A 26,686-nucleotide genomic window follows, 5' to 3' on the forward strand; every position below is an offset into this window, starting at 1 on the left:
CCAAGCTTAGGCAGTGAAGGAAACCATTAAGAACAGTAAGTTGTTGTGAAGATGTAATTGAACAAGGGGGCCATGTTCTAGTCCCAGCAAGCGGTAGAACTTGGAAATTTGGTCACATGGCTCTAGCTTTAGAGTCAAGGATAGAAGAAAGGGGTTATAGAATCTCCCTCTGCAACTCAAGAAAGCCATTGAGGCTGGGTATGCCTGGTGTTCCTGCATGGAGCCTAAGAGAAGCTATTGTGTGAAGTCATGAAGTTGAAGCCTGGATTGCACTGGAGATCCCAAGATGTTTATCTTAGGATTTCAATTGCTATGAAGAGACACCATGACAACAACTGCTTTTATAGAGGAAAACATTTGACTGGGGCTAGTTTACAGTTCCAGAGGGTTAGTCCATTATCATTCTTGTGGGAAACATGTAAGCAGGCCTGGTGCTAGAGAAGTTGCGGAGAGTTCCACATCTTGATCTGCAGGCAACAGGAATTGAACTGTTTCACTGGGTGCAGCTTGAACATGGAAGACCTCAGATACCACCCCCACAGTGACACACTTCCTCCAACAAGGCCATGCCTACTGCAACAAAGCCACACCTCCTAATAGTGTCACTCCCTATGGGTTTATAAGGGCCAATAACATTCAAACTAGCACAATGTTGGAGATGCCAGAGTCGTGGGATGCCTGCCAAGGAAGCTACTAACAGAGTGGAACCAACCCAAGAGAAAGAAGTATGTTGGAGCCAACACAGCTGAAAGGAGTTTGAGATCTGAAAAACATTCTTTCATTAGACATGGAGATACAGAGTTTAAAGTTTCCTAGTTGGTTTTTGGTCTTGCTTTGACCCATTATTTCCTCACTGTGCTCCCTTCCCTACATTTTGGAATGGTAATATATACCCTGTGCCATTACGTGTTGGAAGCATATGATCTGCTTTTTTATTTTGATTTATTAGGGGACTACAGTTAAGAGACTGCATGAATCTCAGAAGAGACTTTGAACTTTGGACTTTTAAACAACGTTGAGACCATGATAGACTATGTTATGGCTACAAGCCTATGGGCGCCAGGGATTGGAATGTGGTAGTTTGAATAGGTATGGCCCCCATAGACTCATGTGTTTGAATGCTTGGCCTACAGGGAGTGGAACTACTAGGAGGTGTGGCCTTGTTGGAGGAAGTGTGTCACTGCGGGCTTTAAGGCCTACAGTCTCCATCTGCTGCCTGCAGATCAAGATGAAGAATTCCTTTTCTAGCACTATGTCTGCCTGAATGCACTCCATGTCCCACCATGATGACAGTAGACTAAACCTATGAGCCACCCCAATTAAATGTTTTCCTTTATAAGAGTTGCCATGGTCATGGTGTCTCTTTACAGCAATAGAGACCCCAACTAAGATAGTTTCTTTCTCATCAAATTTACTATGCGTATATAGAAAAACACTGATTGTTGTTTGTATGCTGTGCATCCTTCCTCTTTACTCATTTGCAGGTCTCATGTCTTTTAATAATCTTTAGGTTTATCTATACACAGAATCTTACTATTTGCAAGTAAAGATGATTTGACTTCTCTTCCTACTTATAACTTTTTTCTTTATCTTGCCTAATTATTTTAGCTGAAACTTCTCATTGAGTGAGAACAGTGAAAGTAGATGTCCTTATCTTAGTTATTCTTAGAAGAACTGCTTTCAGGTCCCCCCCATATGATGTTGACTATGGGCTTCATATGTATAGTTATTCTCTTACTGAGGCACAATCCTTCTAGTCTCAGTTTATTCAGGGACTACATCACCAAGCAATGTCAAGTATTGTCAAATGTTTCTTTCTGCATTGTTGAGATAATAATATATTGAATCCCTTGTGTATTCCTTGGATGAAACCAACTTGATATGATGAATAATCTTCCTATTGTGAATTGGGGGAGGGCAGAGGACAATCTCAGGTGTTGGTTTTCCTGTGCCTTTGGCTTATTGTTTGAGGCAATTTCTTATTCTTTCTTCTGTTTATTTACTCACTGGGGGGTAACCCTGTCTAGTTTTGGTAACAGGGCAACAATGCTAGTCTCATAGAAGAATTTAAAAGAGTTCTTCTCTTTCAGTTGTTTGGAGTAGTTTGAGAATTAGTACTAGTTCATCTTTAAAAGTTTGGTAAGATTCAGCAGTGAAACCACATGGCCTACGACTTTCATCACTGGGAAACTTTTTAATAACTGGTTCAGTGTCAATGTCAGTCACTGATCTATTCAGGGTTTTGTTCGTTCATTTGTTCAGCCAGTTGGTCAGGTGACTGGTTAATTTGGGGTTTTTTCTCTCACAGTTAATTTTGGTATGTCATAAGTATCCAGAAATGTATCCATTTCTTTGGAGTTTTCCAGTTTGTTAGCAATTAGTTTTTCATAGTAATCACTATGTAATTGTGTTACTATGGTAGCAGTTGGTTACTATGATACCAGTAATAATGTCTCCTTTTTCATTTATACTTTTGCCTTCTGTCTTTTTTCTTCCTTAGTCTAGTTTCAGATTTATTGATTTTTATTTTCAGAAACTCAACTCTGTTCCGATGGTGATATTCACTTTGTCTCTATTTTGCTTATTTCTGTTCTAATCTTTGGTTTGTGTGTCTTCTCTTCCACTCATTATTTTATGTCTGGTGTGATTTTGCTTCTCTAATTCTTCAAGATGCTGCATTAAAAACCATTTTTGGCCTTCTTGTTGTTGTTGATTTGCTTGTCTTTTTCAGGAGGATAGAAGTTCGTATCACCATAAGTGCCTCCTTCCTTCATAAACGTTTTCTGTATCCCCTAAGCTTTGGTATAGTATGTTTTTGTTTTCATTTCTTTCAAGAACTTTGTCTTTTGATTTCTTCAAACACATTTTTCAGTTTCCATGTACCTGCATAATTTCTAAAATTTCTCTGTTTTTCACTCTATTTTTTTTAATCAAGAATATTTAGGATTTGTGTTTCATTTTTATGGAGATTCTAGTTCCTAACGAGTTCCCAGGCAACACCGATGCTTCAGACTCTTGGGCCATATCTTGAGTAGGAAGACTTCAAAGACACTGCAAAAGAATGCATGCACCATATTCCACAGATTAATGACTGCAAATTCCGAACTAGACATGTTATAGTGGTATATAGCATCATTTAGAGGATTTCAAATTCAGGGAGTAACATAAAAGGTGGCTTGTAAATAAAACTTGGATGTATTTAGACTTCTCCTCTGCATCCTAAATGCTGGAAGACAACAGAAAATCTCCCAGGGCCTGAAGGAAAATTATATGAGGTTTCATTTCTTATACGACCAACATTCCCAACATTCACAAGTGCTTGGAAAGCATGCCAGCTCTGTATGTGTCCTATTTTTATTGTATAACAGTTAGCGCTCATTAAGTTGATTGTTTAAAACAACTCAGCCTTATCTTACCCTGTTTCAAGTCAGAAATCCAACAAGGATCTTGTGTTGTTGTTTTATTCTGTTGCTATGATTAAAATATCCAACATAACCACTTAAGGAAGCTCACAACTCAAGGTAAAATTCGTGGTGGGGTTAAGACAGCAGCAGTGGGAAGGAAGCAGCTGGTCCCGGCCTCAAGTCAGCAGAACACTGAAAACATACTGTGCTCAGCTCACTTTCTCCATTATGTACAGTTCAGGATCCCTGCCCATACCAACTAACAAGTCATCACATTAATGCCCCACAACCATGCCCAGAGCCCATGTCCCAGGAGATTCTCGACCCCATTGAGGTGACAGTTAATGCTGCCCATCACAGTTCTCACCTGGTTGAATCCAGATGTTAGCACAGAAGCATCTTTCCTGAATCTTTTCTTTTCCATGTTCTGGAGGTCCCTTTTGTCATACATTGTGATGCCATTCCTCTGTCGGCAAAGCCAGCAGTGGCAAATTGAATCCTCTCTCATATGCTCTCCATTCCTGCCTCCTTGCCTTCCTGAGCCAAGAAGGTTTTTCCACTCTTGGGGAATTCCATGGTTAGACTGGGCCCACGTGGACAGCATGAGATACTCTTTCCATCTATAGGCCCTCAGCTTCAAGGGTATCTACAAATTTATTTTGCCTTTTAAATAGCATCCACACTGGATCTAAGAATTATAGTGTAGGCATATTTGGGAGGTCACACTTCTGCTTGCCACACTAAACATGCTATTTTTGAAAAAAGGTATTTGAAGGTGTCCACTAAGAGACTGCAAAGATGAAGCAGTGTGTACAGTGAACTGTGGTAAGCATTAAAATCAGCTAAGTGGGGTAAATGTAACAATGACCATTGCACAAAAAGTTAGAAGAAAATGCGAAGTCGGAACCAATTCATGGAAGCACAATGGTAACATAACCACTGTAACTGAGGGAAGGTCTGTCAGAGAACACAGAGAGAGCCACGTGAGGAGGTTAAAATGAGTTTCCACAGCAGAATCGGGGAATCAATGACAAATGCGGATGAAAACAATGATTGAAAGAATATACAAAGCCAGTTAGAAAAAATAACATCGATGCAACAAATGGCAGCTTGAAAGAACTTCAAAGCTAGCATAAGTGCAAGAAAAAATTAAACAAAGCAAGAAAATAATATGCATCTATTACAGCAACAAGTGATTGAGCAGTTGCTAAAAAACAGTCCTCTACTTTGTAGGAAAGGAATTTGAAATACTCCAGAAACAGTAAATAGAGCAATTGAAATCTCAATTGACAAAGTGTAAGATATTTTTGCTTCTCAGTACAGGCATCCTCACTGTTATTTATAGGAAATCTAAGACTTTATGAGGTTAGGGAACTTGCTCAACCAGCAGCTGTAGTACATCAAGCAAACCCACGGTCTGCCTCAGCACCCGAAGGCTGACCCTGATATTCAGTGCCCTCCCATGAATGGCACAGCACATGGTGAGTGAAGCATGGGACAGGAACGAGGCCGAGGTTAGTTTTCCAGCATGTTCTGTGTGCAAACCTCTCCATGGACGCCTGAGGCATTTCCCTGCCACTGCCCCCAAGCCAGCACTCACAGACCTCCCCGGCCATGCCACTCTCAGCCCCTGCAAGTCGACTCTCTTACCTGGTCCCATGCCTGCCCTCTGTGGCAGACATCGTGTGGCTGGGACAGGGCATCAGCCCCTGTAGATTTGTTCAGCGCCTTCCAAGGTCTGAGGTGCATCTCTCTGTGTTCTGGATGCCATCCACTCCCATCTCCTCATGATCAAGTCTGGTTCCTCCTCTCTGTCTCCTCAGTCCTCAGGCCCTACCTCTGCTCAGATTCCTTCATGTCTGAATGTAAGTGTGCTTACCCACCTATCAGAATGTCTCCTTAACCACTGAGTACGGTGCTATTTCTTCAACCCCCACAGCCATTTGTTTTCCAGGTCCTACTTCCTCAGCTTCCATTCATTTAGACCCCCAGAAATCTGACTTCTGCCTCTGCCTTAGCCATTAGACTGCAGCCATGGCAAGCTGCCTGACTGAGAAAGCTCTCCAAGCCTTATTTTAATAGTATTTCCACCCACTGCTTCTAGTAGCTGCCTTGTTACGTGGCTCTTCATTTCCAAACACATTACCTACTGTACCACAAACCCTGAGGACTTTATTCTTCATGCTCCACAATTTCATTGCACCATTTTAAGAGTAACCAGACTGTCTTTGTTAGGATTTTATTGCTGGGACGAGACACCATGAGCACAGTAACTCTTATAAAGGAAAACATTTAACTGGGGCTGGCTTACAGTTCTGAGGTTTAGTCCATTATTGCCATGGCGGGAAGCATGGCAGTGTATACAGACAGACGTGGTGCTGGAGAGAGTTCTACATCTGGATCTGCAGGCAGCAAGAATAGACAGTGAACCACCAGGCCTGGCTCAAGCTTCTGAGACCTCAAACTGCCCTAATGACACACTTCCTCCAACAAGCCAGACCCACTCCAAAAAGACCACACCCCCTAATAGTGCCGCTTCCTAGGAGCCAATGGGGCCATTTTCTTTCAAACCACCACACAGACCCATCGGATTTCTGTTCCCAGTACCCCTGCTCACTGCCAGAGATGGAGCCAGCTACTGAAGGACTTCAAGCCACACCTTCCTGCCCCAGAAAACCGCTATGATCATCATTCCTCTTATGTTTTCTGACTCTCTTTCCTGTGTCCTGCCCTTTCAGCTATTATTATTAACTAGGTACTCAGGAAACAGAAAAAGTGGGGGGGTCTTTGAGAATGATGAAGACTTTCTCATGTCAAATAGGGTTAGCTCAGGGGCCAGAGTGCTGATTGTCAGTCACCAAAGCTTCCACGGAGTAAATGGACCCTAGTTTTGTCCCCTGAACTCAAAGAACAAATTTTTTGGACAACAAAAGGTGAGTTTACAAAGGAGCTTTATTAGAAACAGAGATTTATTACATGAAGAAAACAAGGAGAACTCCCATATAGCGAGAGGAGTCCAAGAGAGGATTGCAGGAAAAAGTCAGATTCCAGCATAAGGAGAGGTCTTTAAAGAGGGCTGCCATTGAGTGGCTTGTTTTGAGGCTTTTTGTAGGCTTAGATAAACACCGAGGCAATTTCTACTGATATTTATTCTCTGGGCATATTTTGGGCCATGCCAATGGGTGTCTGCACATTCTTGGCATGTCCCCTTTTCCCGACTAGAAAGATAATCACATGCCGCTTGTGAGATGTTCATACAGTTGAGGGGGTGACACATATCAAAATCACCTCTCTGCTCACATCTGATGTGCTCTGTTAGCTGCTGACCTTTGCTTGTCGGTCGGCAGCTGCCAGCATTGGCTGGCACTGCCAGTTGCCAACCTTGCAGGTGTTACTGGTCTTCAGACTTGGCAGTCTGCTAGCCCTTAGTGAAAGTCTACTCTCTGTTTCCAGATTACATGACCAGCTTATAGTTTACCATGGACCCTTGTCTTGACTCTCCGTGGAGAGCTGACTCTCATACCAGCTACCAAGATGTACTTGCAATTTTTCTTGGCTGCCTCGTATTTAGCTCCTTGTCTTCAGGGTCATCTGGGATAGTCTCCTTCCTCGAGTATTTGCAGGCATTTTAGAAGCTGCCTTATCCAAAATTATGAATGTATGAAGCGGGGCTGGAGATGGCTCAGCAGCCAAGAACATTTTCTGCTGTAACAGAGGACCCAGCTTCAGTTCTTAACACTCACATCAGGCTATGTGCAGCTACCTGCAGCTGCAGTTCCACATAAACCAACTCCCCTTTTGGACTGTGGTATGCACTTGCATACAGGTGGTGCACATAAGTGCGTGCAGGTGGCGCACATAAGTGCATGCAGGTGGCGCACATAAGTACATGCAGGTGGTATGCATAAGTACGTGCAGGTGGCGTACGTAAGTGCGTGCAGGGGGCGCACATAGGTGCGTGCAGGTGGCACACTTAAGTGCGCGCAGGTGGCGCATATAAGTGCGTGCAGGTGACACACAAATGCGTGCAGGTGGCGCACATAAGTACGCGCAGGTGGCGCATATAAGTGTGTGCTGGGGGCGCACATAAGTGCGTGCAGGTACATGCACATAAATAAATCTTTTTTTTTAAGACGTGAAAGGATAGCAGTGCCTTGCATGTGTTTGGGGCTGGGGCTTCATGGGGTCAGCCAGTGCCCCCAGGAGCTCTCTCCTGTCTCTGATCTAGTCAGTCTGGCTGCCTCACACCCAGCCGCTAGCCCTGCTCTGTATTCTGGACCTCACCACATTAGCTCTAACATCCCCTTAGCCTTCACGTTTGTTTTTCCTGGACCATTAGGAATACAGGGGATTAAACACCTCCCCCAGTTCTCCTAGGGGACAGACATTAAATACTTTGTGCACATACAAGTACAAAACATAAGCACAGACAGGAATGAGTGCCACATCAAGGACAATCATGGGCCGCAGTGGAATGTATACGGAGACAATGGAAATCCAAAGTCAGGAATATTTTCCTTAAAAGATGTATTTAGGTTTCCACACAAATGAGTCAGAAGTAGCAGAGTGAAGACTGACAAAGGGTGGGTACAGGAAGGAGCTTGTGCAAAGGCCCTGTGGTTTGAAAAGTATGCCTCACTCAACCAACTCCAGGGACGGCATCAAAGCAGAGACGCGTGGGGTGGCTAGAGAGTAGGTAGGGGCCAGTTTACTCAGGACCTATAGGCTTTGTTTTGTTGAGACAAGAGAAAATTCATATAGGATTTTAAAGCATTGTTTCCTTTAAGAAATTGTCGTAGTCATCTTTGCTTCAGTTGAAGCAGAGATAACAGGGTGTAGATTATCATGATGGCCAGGGAGGCAGAGAGAAGGTTTGAGATAGCATTTGGAGATGAAATGTATAGCATTTGGTGATAAATTGGCTTTCTGTTGCCTGTCTTAAAAACTAAAAGTGACAAGGAAAATTTCCCAAAATAAGACTAAAGAGAAGACTTTGTAGAAAACTCTAAGTTTCCTTTTGTTTAATTTATTTTTACTTATTTTTTTTTTTTGCTATGTTGAGTTTATAGTGTTTGTAAGATGACTACAACTCTATAAATATTCATTTAGTGTTGGGTAAAACTTCAGACATATATAGTCAAGTCTTGACAATACTTTTAGGTTCCTCAAAAAATAAAAAGCCCAATGCGGGGCATGGGTCATTTTATTTTTTTATTAGTTCCTTGAGAATTTCATTTGACATGTTTTAGACGTCTTCACTCTTCCTCCCTCAACTCTTCCAGAACCATCCCACTTCTCTTACTACCCGACTTTATGTCCCCTTCCCCCCAAACAAGACCAGTTTGTGCTGCCTGGGTATGCTTGGGCATGCTGCCTTCCACTGCTGCATAGTTGATTTATTAGGGGCTGCTCTTAGAGAAAACTGATCTTTCCTCACCCAGCAGCTAGCAGTTACCAATGGCTCCTTGGCTGGAGGTGGAACTTCATGCCCAGCTTCTCGCTGTGTGCTGGGATTTAGTCTGGCTTGGGCTTACACAGTCTTGTCCATGCTGCCACAGTCTGTGAGTTCCTAGTGTAGCTGCCCTGCTTTGTCTGGAAGACACTGTTTCCTTGGAGCCATCTACTGGCTCTTACATTCTTTTTGCCCCTTCTTCTACCAAGATCCCTGAGAAGAGGGGATACAGTATATATGTTCCATTTAGGGCTGAACATTCTGTGGTCTCTTTTGCTCTGCACCTTAACCAGTGTGAGTCTGTTAATCATTACTTCAAACAGAAGCTTCTCTGAAAGAGGCTGAGGAATCCCTTAATCTATGGGTCTCCTAAGTTATTGGTTTACTTACTACTATGGCCATTTAGCCAAGCAGTAGTCATAGGTTCTCTCCTGTGGTATATGATCTATCTAGCTCTAGGTTCCTGGCCCAAAATAGTGCTAGGTATGGGTTTCGTCTTCTGTAGTGGGTCTTCAATCCAATCAGAAAATGGTTGGTTACTCCCACAACATTCATGCCACTGTTGCCCTTATGGATAGGTCTTGCCTCGACAGTCTTTATTGTAGCCCACAGTTCGCAGCACGGTAAGACTGATGTTTACTGCTCTCCTCCAGTAGTATGTACAACACCTTCCAGCACTGTGAAACCAGCCAGTAGTTAGTGATAGTCCAGCTGAGTCCCAACTGGGTTTCTCCATGTTACATGACTCAGATATGTGGTATTTTCAGTAACAGGGTCTTACCATCACAGAATGCTAGAACAACAGTTCTCAACCTGTGGGTGAGACTCCTTTGGCAAACTTCCATCCCCCAAAATATTTACATTAAGATTCATAACGATAGCAAAATTACAGTTATGAAGTACAAAGAAAATAATTTTGTGGTTGGGGTCACCAACACATGAGAAACTGTATTAAAGGGCCTCAGCATTAGGAAGGTTGAGAACCACTGTTCTAGAGGGTAACTTAGAACATTGGCCGTAGCTTATAGTCTTTGGGAGGAGGGGGCGTCTTTGGAAACTGACTGGCTAACAACTCCAAAAGAAGTAACCCATTCCTAGGACTGGGCTTTTTATTTGTTAGCCTTTGGTATCAGTAGGAACATTGTTGCCCTGTTATGAGATAATTCCATTTTAAACTCATTTATGTATGTGAATGTGTCTTAGTTAGGGTTTTATTGCTGTGGAGAGACACTGTGACCACAGCTGCTCTATAAAGGAAAACATTTAACTGGGCCTGGCTCACAGTTCTGAGGTTTAGAACATTGTCATCATGGCAGGAAGCATGGTAGCACACAGGCAGACATGTACTAGAGAAGGAGCCAAGAGTTCTACATCTGGATCAGCAGGCAGCAGGAAGAAACAGTGAGCTACTAGGTCTGGATTGAGCTTCTGAAACCTCAAAGCCTGCCCCGAGTGACACACTTCCTCCAACAAGCCACACCTACTCCAACAAGACCATGCCTCCTAATAGTGCGACTCCCTATGAGCCTATGGGGGCCCATTTTCATTCAAACCACCTCAGTATGTGTACATTTTAGGAATCTTATGTGATAGTAAGTTTATTTTTTTTCTTTTATTGGGAATCATTTTTCCATATAATATATTCTAATTACAGTTTTCCTTCCCTGTATTCTTCCCCTCCCATCCAGATCCACCCTCCTTTGTCTCTCATTAGAAGACGAACAGGCTAAGAATTAATAATAAGATAAATCAAACACATAAAAACGGGACAAAACAAACAGGAGGAAAGGAGGCCAAGAAAAAGTGCGTACATGTGTATACACACACACACACACACACACACACACACACACACACACACACACACTGATATAGATATACAGACCCACTCATTCATATACTCAGGAATCCTATTTAAAAAAAACAAGACTGGAAGCCAAAATATATATACAAAAGACCTATAGCGTTAAAAAAAAGTATATACATGCATACATATATATTCATTTATATGTGTGAAAATGGAAAAAAAAAAAGAAAGAAAGAAAGAAAAGCCCTGACAGGACATTATGAGACAAAAAAACCTCCAAAGATGCCACTGAGTTTGTTTTCAATTGGCCATCTGAACGGTAGGCTGGACATGCAGCCTGCCCTTAAGAATAGTTTGTTTTCCCAGTGAAATTCCCTGGGGTAAACTAAATTTTCATTTGTGAGTGGTTATCAATTGGACATAGCGTCTGTGTTATGGATGGGGGCATCTGTCCACTTCTGCACTCTGGGGACCTATCCAGTGCAGACTCATGCAGTCCTGTGCATGCTCCCTCGGTCTCTGTGAGTTCATATGTGCACGGATCCTGCTGTGTTTAGAAGGCCTTGTCTCCTTGGTGTCTTCCATGCTCGCTGGCGTTTGCACTCTTCCTGCCCTCTTGTCCATAGGGATCCCGGAACCCTGGGGGGAGGAATTTGATGCGCACATCCTGACTACGGCTGAATGTTCCAAGGTCTCTCATTCTGCATATTTTCTGGCTGTGGGTCTCTGTATTTGTTCCCATCTGCTGCAGGAGGAAGCTTCTCTGATGACGGCTGAGCAAGGCCAACCATCTAGGAGTATAGCAGAATGTCATCAGCGATTATTTTATGGCTATATTCCTTTAGTGGAATAGTGGTATCTGGTTCTAACTTAGGTCCCTGGGCTGTCTAGTCTTGGGTTCTTGTTTACCCAAGTGATATCAGATATGGGTTCCATCTCATGGAGTGGGCCTTAAGTCAAACCAGATAGTGGTTGGTTACCCCCACGAACTCTGGGCCATCATTGCACTAACACATCTTGAAGATAGGACACTATTGTAGATTGAAGGTTTTATACCTGGATCGATCTTTACCTTTCTTCTTTAGCAGTATGTCACGTACCTCCTGGTACCATGAGCAAGAGCCTGGAGAGGTAAAAGCCATAGGTGCACACCAGCTTGACTTCTCTGTGTTCAATAGTTGTTTAGGTGTCTTCAACAATAGAGCCTTGCTGCCAGTTTATGGTGAACAACCCATAGTCTTAGCAACATCCTGGGTTGTTTGGGAGTCCCCAGGGGAATCCTTTGGCCAACAGCTCAATTATATATAAACCCATTCCCAGTACTGGAAAGTTCATTTGGTGACAAGAGATGGCAGTTGGGGCTCTGTTTCCTCCATTATTTGATTATTTCATTTAGATCACCTTTATATATGTATGTATTTTAGGAAGCTTCTACTGTATTCAGTTTTCATACTATTCTTCAAATTGCCCTTAATTTTAGCTGTCTCTCCCCATATTCCCTTTCTTATTTCCCTCTTCACTCCTCCTGCAAGTTTGATCCTTTCATTCCAGAAACCCCTCATTCATTCATAATTGTCTTTTCTATTTCCTAAGGAGATATATCTTTTCTCCCTAGTCCTAACTTCTTTGGTTCTATAGACTATAGCTTGCTTATCATTGATTTAAGAGCTAATATCCTCATATAAGCAAATACATATCATATTTTTATTTCTGGATCTAGGATACCTCACTCAGGATGATGTCCCATCAATTTACCTGCGAATTTCATGATTTTACTTTTTAAATTCCATTTTCTAAATATACCACATTTTTTTAATCATTCATCTGTTGAAGGACACCTAGGTTGTTTCCAGTTTCTGGCTATTATGAATAGAGCAGCAATGAACATGTTTGAGCAAGTGTCTCTGTGATAGGATGAAGCATCCTTTGGGCATATGCACAAGAGTGGTATAACTGGATCTTAAGGTAGATAGATTCCCATGTTCCCGGGGAAAGTCCACACTGATTTCCATAGTGGCTGTACAAGTTTGCACTTCACCAGTAATGGAGGTGTGTTCTCCTTGCTCCACATCCTCACCATCATGAGATGTCATTTATTTTATTGATCTTAGACATTCTGATGCAATCTCAAAGTAGTTTATTTGCATCTCTCTGATGACTGAAGATGTTGAACATTTCTTTAAGTGTTCTCAGCCATTTGAGTTTCCTTTCTGAAGAATTCTCTGATCCCAGCACTCGGGAGGCAGAGCCAGGTGGATCTCTGTGAGTTCAAGGCCAGCCTGGTCTCCAAAGCTAGTTCCAGGAAAGGTGCAAAGCTATACAGAGAAACCCTGTCTTGAAAAAAAAAAAAAAAAAAAAAAAAAGGAATTCTCTGTTTAGATCTGTAACCCATTGTAAATTGGTTTTCTTTTTGTTTGTTTGTTGATATCCAGAGTTCAGTTTTTTTTTTTAAGTTCTTTATATATTTTAAATGATTAGCCCTCTATCACATCTTTTTCCAGTCTGCAGGCTGCTGCTTTGTCCAAATAATGGTGTCCTTTGCAAGGCAGAAGCTTTTCAGTTTTGTGAGGTTCCATTTATTAATTGTTAATCTTAGTACCTGTGCTAATGACGTTCTGCTCAGAAAGTCTTTTCCTATGTCATTGAGTTCAAGCCTATTCCCTGTTTACAACTCTAGTTGGCAATGTGAACCTGAGAGAGTGGGAGCCTAAAAATCGGACCAACTAAAGTCCCATTCAATAGCCAAGTTTATTCAGAGCATCAGGTAATTTCCACTCTCAGGGTTAAGAAGTGCCACCTGAGTAAAGTATACAATCATAAACACAAGCTGCACTTGGCAAAAACATGTTTTTCTATAGAAGCACATGAATGCCAGCAGCTGAAGTAAACTCACGCCTGTCTGCCACACCTGGGAAAAGCACAAAAACACATTCCAAGAACAAGTTTGTGGTTTGAAAAACTGAGGTCACGAGACTCTTGTTTGCTTGGAGTTTCCTCACAAGGACTCAGAAATCTCCTCACACAATTCCATTCATGGATTGTGTTGTGACAATTCCCCACTTTCTCGTCGATTAGGTTCAGTGTATCTGGTTTTATGTTGAGGTCTTTGATCCATTAGGAATTGAGTTTTGTGCAGGATGATATGCATGGATCTATTTGCATTCTACATGCAGCCATCCAGTTTGACCAGCTCCATTTGTTGAGGATGCTGGTTTTTTCCTAGTGTGTATTCCTGACTTCTTTATAAAAAAAAAAAAAAATCATGTGTCCAGAGGTATGTGAGTTTATGTCTGTGTCTTTAATTCCATTTTGTTGGCCACCATGCTTTTGTGCCATACGGCTTTATTGCTATTGTTCTGTAGTACAACTTGAATTGAGGATGGTGATACCTACAGCAGTCATGTTGTTATTAAATGTTTCCATACGACACTGAAAATCATCCTTTCAAGGTCTATGAAGAATTGTGTTGTAGTTTTGATGGGGATTGCATTGGATCTGTAGATTGCTTTTGGTAAGATTGCTATTTTCACTGTGTTAATTCCTACTGATCCATTAGCATGAGAGACCTTTCCATCTTCTGATATCTTCTCCAATTTCTTTCTTCAAACACTTGAAGTTCTTGCCATACAGGTCTTTCACTTGCTTGGTTATAGTTACACAAGATATTTTATAATATTTAAGGGTATTGTAAAGGATGTTGATTCTCTGATTTCTTTCTCAGCCCGTTTGTCATTTGTATATAGGAGGGCTACTTTTTTTGTTTGTTTTGTTTTGTTTTTAAGTTAATCTTGTATCCAGCCACTTGTCTAAAGGTATTTATCAGCTGAAAGAGTTTCCTGGTAGAGTTTTGGGGGTCACTTATGTATACTATCATATCGTCTGCAAATAATGATACTTTGATTTCTTCCTTTTCAGTTTGTGTCCCCTTTATTTCCCTTAGTTGTCTTATTGCTCTAGCTAGAATTTCAAGTACTATATTGAATAGGTATGGAGAGACTGGACAATCTTGTCTTGTTCCTGACTTTGTGGAATTGTTTTGAGTTTCTCTCCATTTAATTTGATGTTGGAAATTGACTTGCTATGTATCACTTTTATTATGTTTAGGTATGTCCCTTGCATCCCTGATGTCTCCTAGACTTTTCTCAATGAAGGGGTGTTAGATTTTTGTCAAAGGCCTTTCCTGCATCTAATGAGATGACCACATGGTTTTTGTGTTTCAAGTCTGTTTATACGGTGGATTACATTTATTAATTTTCATATGTTGAACCATCCCTACCTCTCTGGGATAGAGTCTACTTGATCATGGTGGATGATCTTTTTAATGTGTTCTTGGATTCAGTTTACAAGTATCTTATTGAGATTATTTTTTGCATCTATGTTCATAAGGGAAAGTGCTCTGTAATTTTATTTCTTTGTTAGGTCTTTATGTGTTTTATGTATCAGTGAAACAATGGCCTCAAAATGAATTGGGCGATTTTCCTTCTGTTTCTATTTTGTGGAATAAATTGAAGAGTATTAGCATTAACTCTTCTTTTAAAGTCTGGTAGAATTCTGCACTAAAACTGGTAGGTTTCCATATTTTTCAAGTCTTTAGTTTATCTATATCTCCAGTTTCCCTTTTCTACCCTGGCATCCCTGCCTTATTTTTTCTTTCCTGTTTCATAATTCCCATTTAACTCTGTTTCATCCATGCAAAATTCTCAGAGCTTGGCTTTTTCTACTATAAAGTATTGATATGCTCCATTTCTTTGTGAGTGCCTATGACATGCCACAAACCCAAGCAGCTTTCTCTCTTTGTCCCTAGACTTGTAGATTGAATGCCTCTGTTGGGTCTGGAGAGATGGCTCACTTGGCAGTAAAGAGCACCTGCTGCTCTTCCAGAGGACTGAGTTTGGTTCCTAGCCTGTTCATAAGTGTGTGTGACTCCAGCTCTTGGGACATGGGGGATCTCACACCCTCTTCAGGCCTATCTGCTATACACATAATACACATATATGTACATATACACATAAACTTTTAATTTTTTAAAAAATTTCAAAACAGGTTTCTGTAGTTGATCATATTTTCTTCCAGCATACTTTACCATGATCAAGCCTCACTCATACTATCCTTCCTGTCCTTCCTGTTTGAAGCTATTCATCTTCCTGGTTTGTTTTTAATCTCTTGGTCTTATTAAAAGACCTGTTCAGACTTATCCTTTATGACGCTCATTGAAATTTCTTGAAATGGTCAGATTGTGTGTTCTCTTTATAATAATCAAATGCAGGGGAGCAGTTTGAAAACAATTTCATGGTGTTTATTTGAAAATTAATTGTATGTGTAAGATACATACAGAAGAATCATTTTAAAGTGTTGCAAAGAAAACATCAATTTCCCACATACCACATTATACATGTGTGTATATAAACTTTTATATAAAAATATGAAAATATTTCCTTTCAGGTCAAAATGGCAGGGAATGAGATTTTTTTTTCTGCATACTGAATGCATTTCTTGACCAAATTGAATATTGCCAGCAGTGTTTCATCCCTGATTGCTTAAGGGAAAGGCTATTGCTTTGCCTAGGTCAGTTTCACTAAGAGAAACTGCCCTTTTCCCTACTTCACATAGCTTAAACAAATTATCTAAGGGAACTGCGGAGCTTAACTGATTTAATGAATTTTAATAAGAAACACATGAATCCATCAAAACAAGAAGAAAGTGAACTGGTTTTAGTGGGAATTTGCTCATTGCCTGCTGGCTTACATTTACCAGATGCAGGGTTTGTTTTTGTTGTTGTTGTTGTTGTTGGGGAATTTTGGGGGGGTTGTTTGTTTTTGGTTTTGGTTTTGGTTTTTTAAACCAAAATGGAAAGCTTAGGTCTGTTTGCCAGACTGAGAGAAAATGAAAAGTAAGGTTAATTTTATTAGTGGTATTTTCCCCTCCTGAATTAGTCCTAATTGGAAATTCTAAAAGCCTCAGGTGCTGCCTCCATCACTTTGGGAATCCTTTTAAAAATAGTTTCATCGGAGGGAGAAGCGTTGAGGCTTCCTGGGATGCTTTCAGAACTGGGCCTGGATGGCTGGCCTTTGGAATGGTGGCGCAAGAGTGACAGACAGCGCCTGGTCCAGCCCTGGCCTAGCAAGCAGGAAGCCCTCGGTTCATCCCCAGCACCAAATAAGCCAGGCTTGATGTTGCAGGCCTGAATCCCAGCACGCAGAAGGCGCAGAGGAAAAAAGTTTAAGGCCAACCTGGGATATATGAGTTCCTGTCTCAAGAAAGAAAGAAACAAACAAACATGTATATCACTATATACTGTATATACTCTATTTCCTTATATATTTCACTCTGTTGCATATTATAAACTATGTAAACATACCATAAATACAGTGAAAACGTCCATGTGGGGATCCAGGTGTAGCCCCCGGAAGGTATCACAGGGACTTTGGGAAAAACTCCTTTCTCGCTTCCTTCTTGCTCTCATACAGATGTTGTGTGCATGCTTTCACTCTCCTTTTTCATTCTCCTTTGTAAGAATTACATATTTAAATGTGACAAAATACATATAACACAAAATTTGCCACTTTAATCAAAGCGTATTGGTGACCCTTGACTCAGAATGGGTTCGTGTCCTGATAAAGCCGTTGTCCTGGTGAACTACAGCTTACACAACCAGCAAAGTGGGGTAACAGCTTAGAAACACAGAGGGCTGTGTCCTCTCCAGCACATGCAGCTGGCTACGAACCGCTGCTGGATGCCACCACACAGCATCGCGAGAGAATCTGACCTCACTGCTACCTAGAAAAATGATCAAAATCACCTTCAAGAAGATAAAAATCATGTAAGTTGAGGCACTGTCCAGTCACACTGCTTCTAAGTGTCCACGTGAGTAGTATTAAATATGTTCACGCCGTCATGTCTTCTTTTAGAGCAAATAGATCCACGGCTTTCAGTGACGCCGTGCATGGCAATCTGCCAGGAAACCGGCCTCTGCTGCAAAATGGCCTCTGCCCCCTTTCCTCTGCTTAAAGTGGAAATCAGAACGTGTTGCCCAGCTTTTCCATCATGCTTGGTAACTGCAGAATCCTCTTTAAGATACATAAAATAAAAACCTTTAAAATTTGAATCGTATGTCCAGCAGATTTTCCTGTTAAATATATCACCTCGTGTTTTGCAATTGGCATTCAGTATATCAGCTGAAAATCAGAAGTGCATTTCAAGATTTAGCTCCATTGGGAGAAGTTTCGGGAAATCTCAAAAAGCTATTCTGGCATTGTTCCACATTGATATGGTGGTTAGTCAATGTGGATGTTCACTGTGTTCTGGCCTTTACTCAAAAGGGGGATTGTAAGACTGTTCATCATCCTGTGAAAGAACCGTAAATTATCACAGAAACACAGCCATCATGGTTGTAGCTCTCAGGGTTCATGAAGCTGGCTAAAATGCTGATCACCTCCCAGCACTATGAAAGGTACCCAATAGGGATGAAGTTTCCAGGTTAGTATGAGTCTGGTTTCTCCATATTTTATGACTCAAGTACATGGTGTCTTCAGCAAGAGGGTTTTACCATCAAGTTCTGCTGAGTAACCAACAGTGTTAGCAATAGCCTACAATGTTTGGGGTCTATGGGACCTCACTTGCCAACAACTCCTAAAGAGATAAAAAGCTCAATGTCAGGAACTGATTATTTGTTTTCCTCCAGTAACTAGTAGGAGCACTGTTGATCCATTACAGGGTAACTCCAGTTAAGCTCGTGTGTGTGTGTGTGTGTGTGTGTGTGTGTGTGTGTGTGTGTGTGTGTGTTTTAGGAAGCTTCTCCAGCAGTAGGTTTCTATATGACTTTTTTATTGTTTGCTTATCCCTCCAGCATATTCCCTCCTGTACCCTGCCTCCCATCTCCCTCCCTATTTAACCCCTTCTTCCCTTGATATTACTGCATGCTGTCTCCCCTCCCTTGGAATCCACCCCCATAGCCTCTTACTAATTCCTGGACCTCTACGGATATTCCAAATGGAATACACACATCTCAAGATTCAGATACCACCCACAAATGATAGAAAACATAAAACACTGGTTTTTCTGGGTCTGGATTACCTCACTCAGAATGACTGCTTCATCTCTATCCATCCACCTGAAATTTTTGTAATTTTGTTTTTCTTAACACTTGACAGCATTCCATTGTGTAAAGGTACCACATGTCTTCATTATCAGCTCAGCAGCTGATAGACATCTAAGCTGTTTCTATTTCATGGCTGTTGTAAAAAGAGCATCTGTGATCATGAATAGGCAGGTATATGCCCAAGAATGATAAAGCTGTGTGGCGGGCTTATAATACATCTGTTTCTAGTCTGTGAGACATCGCTTTTCATACTGGTTGCACCAGTTTGCATTCCCATCAGTACTGAATAAGTGTTCCTCATTCCCTACACCATACCACAACACCAGCAGTGACATTTGTTTTGGTATTTATTTATTTTGGATCTTAGCCATTCTGAGTGGAGTGAGTTGAAATATCAAAGTAATTTAACTTTGCATTTCCCTAATAGCTATGGATGTTAAATATTTTAAATGCTTTTCAGTAACATGTATTTCTCCTCTTGAGAATTACCTATTTAGTTCCATGCCCCAATTTTTAATTGAGTTGATGTTTAGTTTTTCAGTTCCTTGTATAATCTAGACACTAACTCTTAGGCTGTCTCTTCACTGATGACAGTGATTTTTCCTTACAGAAACATCTGAGTTTTATGAGGTCCCATTTGTCAGTGGTTGACCTTAAAGCCTGCACTATTGGGATCCTGTTCAGAAAGTCCTTTCCTGCCCGCAATGAGTTCAAGATAGACCCCACTTTCTCATTGATCAGATTTAGATGTTAAGGTCCTTGATCCATTTAGAATTGTGTTTTATACAGCATGAATGTGTAGCCATCCAGTGTGACCAGCACCATTGGTTGAAGATGCTGTTTTTTTGTTTTTTGTTTTTTGTTTTTTTTTTTTTTTACTCCAATGTATGTGGCTAGTCTCTTTGTCAAAAATCAGGGGACTATAAATGTAGGATTTACATGTGGGTCCTTGATTCTGTTCTATTGATTAATGTACTGTTTTTATGGCAGTACCATGCTGTTTTTATTACTATAGATCTGTAGTGTAACTTGAAATCTGGGATGGTGATGCCTCTAGCTATTCTTTTATTGTTCAGAATTGTTTAGGCTGCCCTGTGCCTTTTGTGTTTCCATATTAAATTTAAAATGTTTTCTCATTTTGTAAGACAAATTGCAGTGGGATTTACTGAGGATTGCGTGAGATCTGAACGTGCCTTCTGTAGGATGGCCATCTACAGTGCTAATACTGCCAATCCATGGACATGGAGATCTTTCACCATCGGCGTCTTCTTCAGTTTCTTGCTTCTTTGTCATAACGTACTTTCATTGTACAAGTCTCAGGTTAGATAACTTTTAGGCTGTTGTGAATGGAAGTATTCCCCTGATTTCTTTCTCCATATGCTTCTTTCATTTGAAGTATCAAGTTTCAGAAGGCTGTTCTGAAGGGAGCCATTCTGAGTATTCTGCTTAGGAAGAAGCACTGTGAGAACAGCACCACAATGTAGAACTGGTCCTGGGTAACATCCACACTGGCCACAGGGCTCTGCATCTCTGGAGTCCAGCCCTTGGCCAAGCACCCCACAGAACCCAAGATCTATATGGCAAATGCAAAGACATTCCAGACTTGGAAGAAACACTAAATGTTTTCTGCTTTGTCCCACTGAAATGAATGGACATGACAAACACTAGATGCTAGTTACCTTTTAAATAGTTGCTAAGACATATATAAATTCTTTCCTGCTTGAGGTTGGCAGATTTAGTAAATAATAATACCAAATTCATAGTTAAATTCAAGTTCAGATAAACAAAAACATTATGTTCCATGAAATACGTTTCATGTTATATGTGAGACATATTGTTCTGCAAAATTGCTTACCGGGAATTTAAATTTAGCTAGACATATTATCTCTTATCTAGTGGCTATAAGCCTTAGTGTGCTTAAAGCTGTGGTTAGTCGACATATATAAATTCAGCGTAAACTGCAATATGAAGTCAGTGTTGGCCTCTTTAGTCAGCTTGCCATTTTCAATGAACCAAATTTCTTATTTAAGCATTTTTTGCTGTATTTTTCTCTGCCCATCTTACTATGCTTCTAGGCAGACTTTTAGTTTTACATGTTTCCAAAAGGACAGGAATCTGATGAACTTTATATGAGAATGTGTCTAAATTTTCCTAGCAGGTTAATCTAAACTTTCTCATCTGTAACTACTCATGTTTTATTTAATTCAGAATGCTACTCTGAAGCCTTCTGCTTCTGTGGTCTCAAAACTCAAGAAATGTGTCTGAATTTGTACGCATACAGAATTGTATGCTGCTGAACATGAAAGATAGTAAATGACCGGCATGGGTGTTACGAGACAAATAATTAAACAAGCTTCAATCCCTCAGGACCATTCCAATCTGCACGTGCTATGGCAGTAGCAACTACAAGCCAGAAACTAAAACATAGAAAAGCCCATTTCCAATGGCCTTGGTTTCATAATGAGGATGACCGTAGCTCTTAAAGGCTTGAGAAAAGGAGTTTATATCTCTCCTTGTTTCCCTGGGGCTGAGCAGTTACAAGCCACAAAGCAATTGTCTCACCAAACCTAGTAAAGTGCGCAGGACAGGGCCCCAGGCGACATGCCTGCATCTCAAGAGACCAGGGAAAGAGGTGAACTGGAAGAACAAAACACAGCAAGCAAATTTTAAATAAACATGCCAGCAGAAATTGCTGCATAGAGTCACTATACATATATGTGTGCATGTGGATGTACATAAGGCTTCCCAGTTGTTGGAAGTCTGTGATATTCTCTTACCAGAAAACAAAATCAGAAATAAACCTCAGTATAATAACTTGAATGTCTCATAAAAGACTTAAAAGGTCTTATTTGTTTCTTTGTGATGTTTTTCTTTAAATGTTCTTAGGAATAGACAGGATTTCCTAGGGAGACATTCCATCAAGAAATTATAGTTATGCCACATTTATAATATATGATATTTTGACCCATTCTATTATAGTATTTGTATAGTTCTATCAATGAAGTTGAGCAGAAGATTGGAGGTTAATCATGCAGAAAGCATGACCCTCTAACCTAATTAGGACTAAACCGAGTATATCTGAGATAAATGTTTTCAGTCAGATTGATTTAAATGTTTGTAACGTGATTAATAATTTGCCAAAGAAATGTAATAAAGTGTTCATTATTTGCTTCTAAAGAATATATTCTGACACTTCCTCCTACCTATCTCCAAACTCCACATTGGTAATAATTAGAGAGGGCAGGCTTGGCTTCTCAGTGTTTCTCAGCAGTAGCCATATTCAGAAACTGCTGTAGTAAGAACTGTGGGCCCTGCTCCTGGTGTGGAGTACACCTGAGCAAAAGCTTTGTAAGAAGATACGCTGTGGTGCTGTGGGAACTTCATCATGGGTCTCCTTGTCCATGCACCTCTTAGGCCACTCTAGTTCTGGCATCACAACTACTGCTGAGGGGTCAGGTGATCATATCCCTTCTACAGGAGAAAGAAGAATTTTTTAAAATAATGTTGCATGTGGCGGCAATGGCTCCCTAACAGAGAACACTTTCAGTACTTCTGCATCAACGTCAGAGAAACTTCCAGTACCCGGCAAATAACTCAGCATCCTGATGCCAGACTGCGCAGAAAGACTGAAGGAAATCTGAATGCTTGGACACTGTAAAAATGTGTAAACAATATCTTTTCTCAAAAAAAAAGAAAAACTCTCATTGGCAATTCCTCAAAAGATAAAATAAATGGCATGTGGGTTACTTTTCCCCCACTTTTAAACTCATGGCTATGTTGTTGTCTTCAGCATTTTATATAACAGTCAAGGAAAGAAATGTGTGTAGTCTTTCAGTTTTATCCTAAATTCTTTTTTTAAAAAAATTATAAGTCCTTATAACCAAACTACACATTGATTAAAATTTATTTCATGACATAAAAAAGAGTTAGGCACAGAGTATATGGGATGACATTGATTCTACCAGCATGGTGGGTACATCTGAGCACTGGCTCAATTGTCCCAGAGAAGGCTGTAAAACATGCTGGACTGCACGGTCCCCTCTCTTCCTTATGGAAGGGATACGTATACTACAGTATGTTGCAGTGGGCCACTGAGGGATAATTAGTATTTTTGACATGCCTGAGCTAGATTGCTTAAGTACCTAGATAATTCTGTTTCCAAATATCTGTAGATTTTTCCCGTAAACGGTTGTAATCTCTTCCCATTTTGGCAGTCTTGGTTTTAAAGATGATAAACATGGCATGAGGAATAGTCTCAATGTTTCATTTTTATTGGACATTTTATTAGACATAACCTAATATTAATATAAGCAAAAAATTGTTGGAAGGGGAAAAGATATGATATGAGAAGAAAGTAATTTTTGGTGTATGGCAGATTAGGTTTTGGATTGTTAGGGACAGTATACGTCAGTTCCAGCACCGTTATGTTAAAGCATCTTTCCGCTTTCTTTTCAAAAACAAACACTGCCTTGCTGTTATGTGGCATGTGCTAGATTGGGGCACAAAGATAATAGAAACCTTCAATAGAGAGGTATCAGTGGGGGACATTAACATGTGAGATTTAATAAGATCTGAGTCGTAGTAGAGATGTATTCATTATTTTTGAACATAGGAATAACAAAGATTTGCTATTTTTAAAGTACATTAAATGGGGCCATAAACTCAGAATTATTTCTTATATTAAGCCAGGGAATTTACCTCAAAAGTCTAACTTTTTACCTCGCTACTCTCTCCATCTCCCCTGCTCTTGCTGGGTGACAAGAACCCCTAAGGATGGCCCAGGATTGGGATTCCTAAAGCAGATGTCTGCCATTATTATTCACTCTTTTGCATCTCAGAATTCTCAGCTGCCAAATAAAGAAAAGTGTTCTTGGATCCGTGGGTATAATCCCAAGAGATTCCCTGAACTCCTTGAAGAGAGCTGCGCAGCGCTTGCTTCGGAGCTGTTTTGAGAGCTCTCAACTCATCTGAAGTGAAATACAATCATCTTAGCATCGTGAAATCTGTGCGTGGCCGTCGGATATGTTTTCCAAGTTGAAATGTTGTTTTCTTTATTCCAGGTTTCTTTTCTCCATGGAAAACTCCAAAGCCTGTAAGTTGGAATTCCTATACTTTTTTCTTTATTTTCCATTTACTATGTAAGCCCATTAAGTAAATAGGGAATTGAGTGGCCTTCAATGCTCTCCCATCCCTGAGATTCCGGAGTATCAGAAGAACAGAGCCTCTGTGTCCTTCTGTCCTTCCTTGCCCTCAAATACAAGGATAAGTTATCTTATTTCCTATAATTATGTCCATTTTTAAATGTTTTGTGTACTAAAATTACTTTCTTACAGCTGATTTTTTGAAACATTTCATTAGCTATGATAGTAAGGATATTTATGAACAAAATATTAAAAATGACCGTTTTTCACTCTCATGTGCTAACAACTTGGTAACAGATTTTAACGCACATTCTAAATAATGAATGCAGGTTACATCTGAACAGTGAGGTATGCTGACCCACAAGAGTGCTGACAATATACTGTACAATAAGCCTTACAGTTAGTGCTGAGCACCATTTCTACCCAGTGGAAAATGCACATTTGTGGTCACATTCCAGCCTTTTCTCTTCTACTGTTCCCCAATACAAGAATGACTCACATTCTTACAGTTCTATAATTATCCCCATTTAAAAAAATATATTTACAAAATGGACATCAACATTATTTAGGATGACATGACAAAACACTTTAAAACCTTTTGTTTTTCCTATCACAAATACTATATGGTCATGTAGTCACATTAAGTTTTCAAAACTAATACATACTATAGGGCTAGAGGACTTATCCTGCAAATTGAATATGGCCTGCAAGGAATGTATTTCCATTTGTATTTACATTCTAATGACTATAGAAATAAGTATATGTGTGCATATGCATACATATAGCCTAGCTCTATATAGATAATTATACATAATAAATATCTTGAGTATATACTATATGTATCTTTCTATGTAATATACACTGTAAACATGACAACCACTCAGAGTAGTGCTTCGAACATTCTTCAGGCACTAGCAAGCTCTACCATCACCTAACCTCTATTGTCCTGCTTCTCTTTTAAAGATGCTAAGCTGTTATGCCAACATAGGGAATTAGTGACTTTCACTCTGATTTTACAAAGCCAGGCTAGCGCAGGGGGCTTAGCAATTGACAGTCTTCACTTGCCCTAAGGTCGAAACTATAGCTTGTGTTAGTCACCCTTCTAGCACTGTAACAAAATGCCTGAGATGATAACTAGCTCTAAAGAGGAAGGGCTTATTTGGACTCTGTTTGGAAGGGTCCTGTCTATGACTGACTGGTCCTGATACTCAAAGCACGCATAGCAAGCAGCACCTCGTGGCAAGAAAGCTCCTTTCACCCCAAGCCAGGGAGCGAAAGAGAAGAGGAAGGGCTAGAGGCTCATGGTCCTCTTAACACACTCCAGCATGCTCCATCTCCCAAGGTCCCACTACCTCCGGGCATGCTGTTCCAGGGCCAAGTCTTTAGTACGTGGACATTCAACACTCAAGCTATGTCAGTATTAATGGCCTAAGTCTCCCAAGCTGGGTTGTTTTTCTGGATCTCCTTTTACTGTGACTTAGAATATGCTACCCTACTAGAAAATCTAAATCCTACAGCTGGACAGGTACGGTGGCACAAGAGGATACTCACAAAGCAGATCCTCATTCAGACTCTGTCCATCTGCTCTACAGAACACATCAAAGAGGGAACACAGGCTTCTTTGAACTTAGTAAATCACTTAGTGATGTATGCAGTTTTGAAAGATGTATTTTTAAATGCATGAAATGAAGTACAGCTTATCTTGCCCAGCTTCTAAATAGTTTCATCCTTTCATCCCCAACTCAAATCTGGGACCTGTGGTTATACACATCTCTATCTGATTTAACCAGGAACCTTGCAGCCTCATCATGGTGCAACAATTATGCAATCTAGTGATTTCCTTATATGTACCACAGTCACACAAATTATGTCATTTGGCATAATTACAGCATTTGCCATCATTATAGTAATTACACCCATAGTCAATAATTCCCAAAAAGGCTTTATAGAACTCAGCGTACAATTAATCCTGAACCTGTGCATCTTTATGAGAACTAAGGCCTGGACTTCCAGATTGCAGGCTGAGTAAATATATAAAGGCCTTTGATTTAATGCTTTCTATGTATCCATGTAAAATTCCTTGGACCAAGGGCCATAAGAGTATTGTGTAAGGCCCAATAAGCATAGTGCCTGGGTTCAAGTGCTGCTATTTTTCCTTATATGACCTTAAAGTAGCTGCTTAAGATCTCTGCATCTCAAAGACTATATTTGCAAAATGGAAGTAATGGTAATGCCCTCTTATCTGTCACTGTGAGGATTCTAAGTTAATCCATGTAAAGTGCTTACAATGGTGCTTCAACACGGTGAGCTAAAAAATATAAATGTCTATCATTGTAGAAAGCAGATGCCAGTGCACAAATCCTTTGCAAGTAAATCACTCCCCAAAATGAATGTAATGTGCTGAGTGGTTCATTGAAACAAATACAGTATACCCACAGTGTCTGGGCTCAGACACCCTCTTCTAAGTAAGACTGATGACACACTTAAAGTGAGGAAACATCCTAAATGAGACCTAGCCTCCTGCTTGGTCTCAGCCAAATGGCCCTCAGGGACTTTACCTAATAAGTAAAATGCTACTCATAATAGTTCTCATTGTCTTTGCATGGCAGGATTTGGTGTATGTTTCAAGCACAGGATCAAACCTAATGGCTTCATTGCCCAGCCCCACCTAAAATAGTATGGAAGTAGGTTAGACTTTTTAGATTGTGTTTATCCTGCTCTCAAAAGGAAGAAAACAAATTCCAGAAATAGCATTTTGTTGGGGGAAAGCCTGCTCATTCCTGT

General features: G+C 40.5%; 1 protein-coding gene across 12 annotated transcripts in view; it reads left to right on the forward strand.

Annotated features, from left to right (window-relative positions):
• Positions 1 to 26,686, forward strand: part of Magi2 (membrane associated guanylate kinase, WW and PDZ domain containing 2) — a 1,445,964-nt gene that overhangs the window by 1,241,127 nt on the left and 178,151 nt on the right. For all 12 annotated transcript variants that reach the window (XM_076566331.1, XM_076566328.1, XM_076566327.1 and 9 more), the window contains one exon: positions 23,822 to 23,853. In XM_076566331.1, the coding sequence (XP_076422446.1) occupies positions 23,822 to 23,853 (32 nt within the window). The remainder of the gene's footprint in view (positions 1 to 23,821; positions 23,854 to 26,686) is intronic.

Source organism: Peromyscus maniculatus, chromosome 3 (genome assembly GCF_049852395.1).
Source record: "Peromyscus maniculatus bairdii isolate BWxNUB_F1_BW_parent chromosome 3, HU_Pman_BW_mat_3.1, whole genome shotgun sequence".
NCBI lineage: Eukaryota > Metazoa > Chordata > Mammalia > Rodentia > Cricetidae > Peromyscus > Peromyscus maniculatus.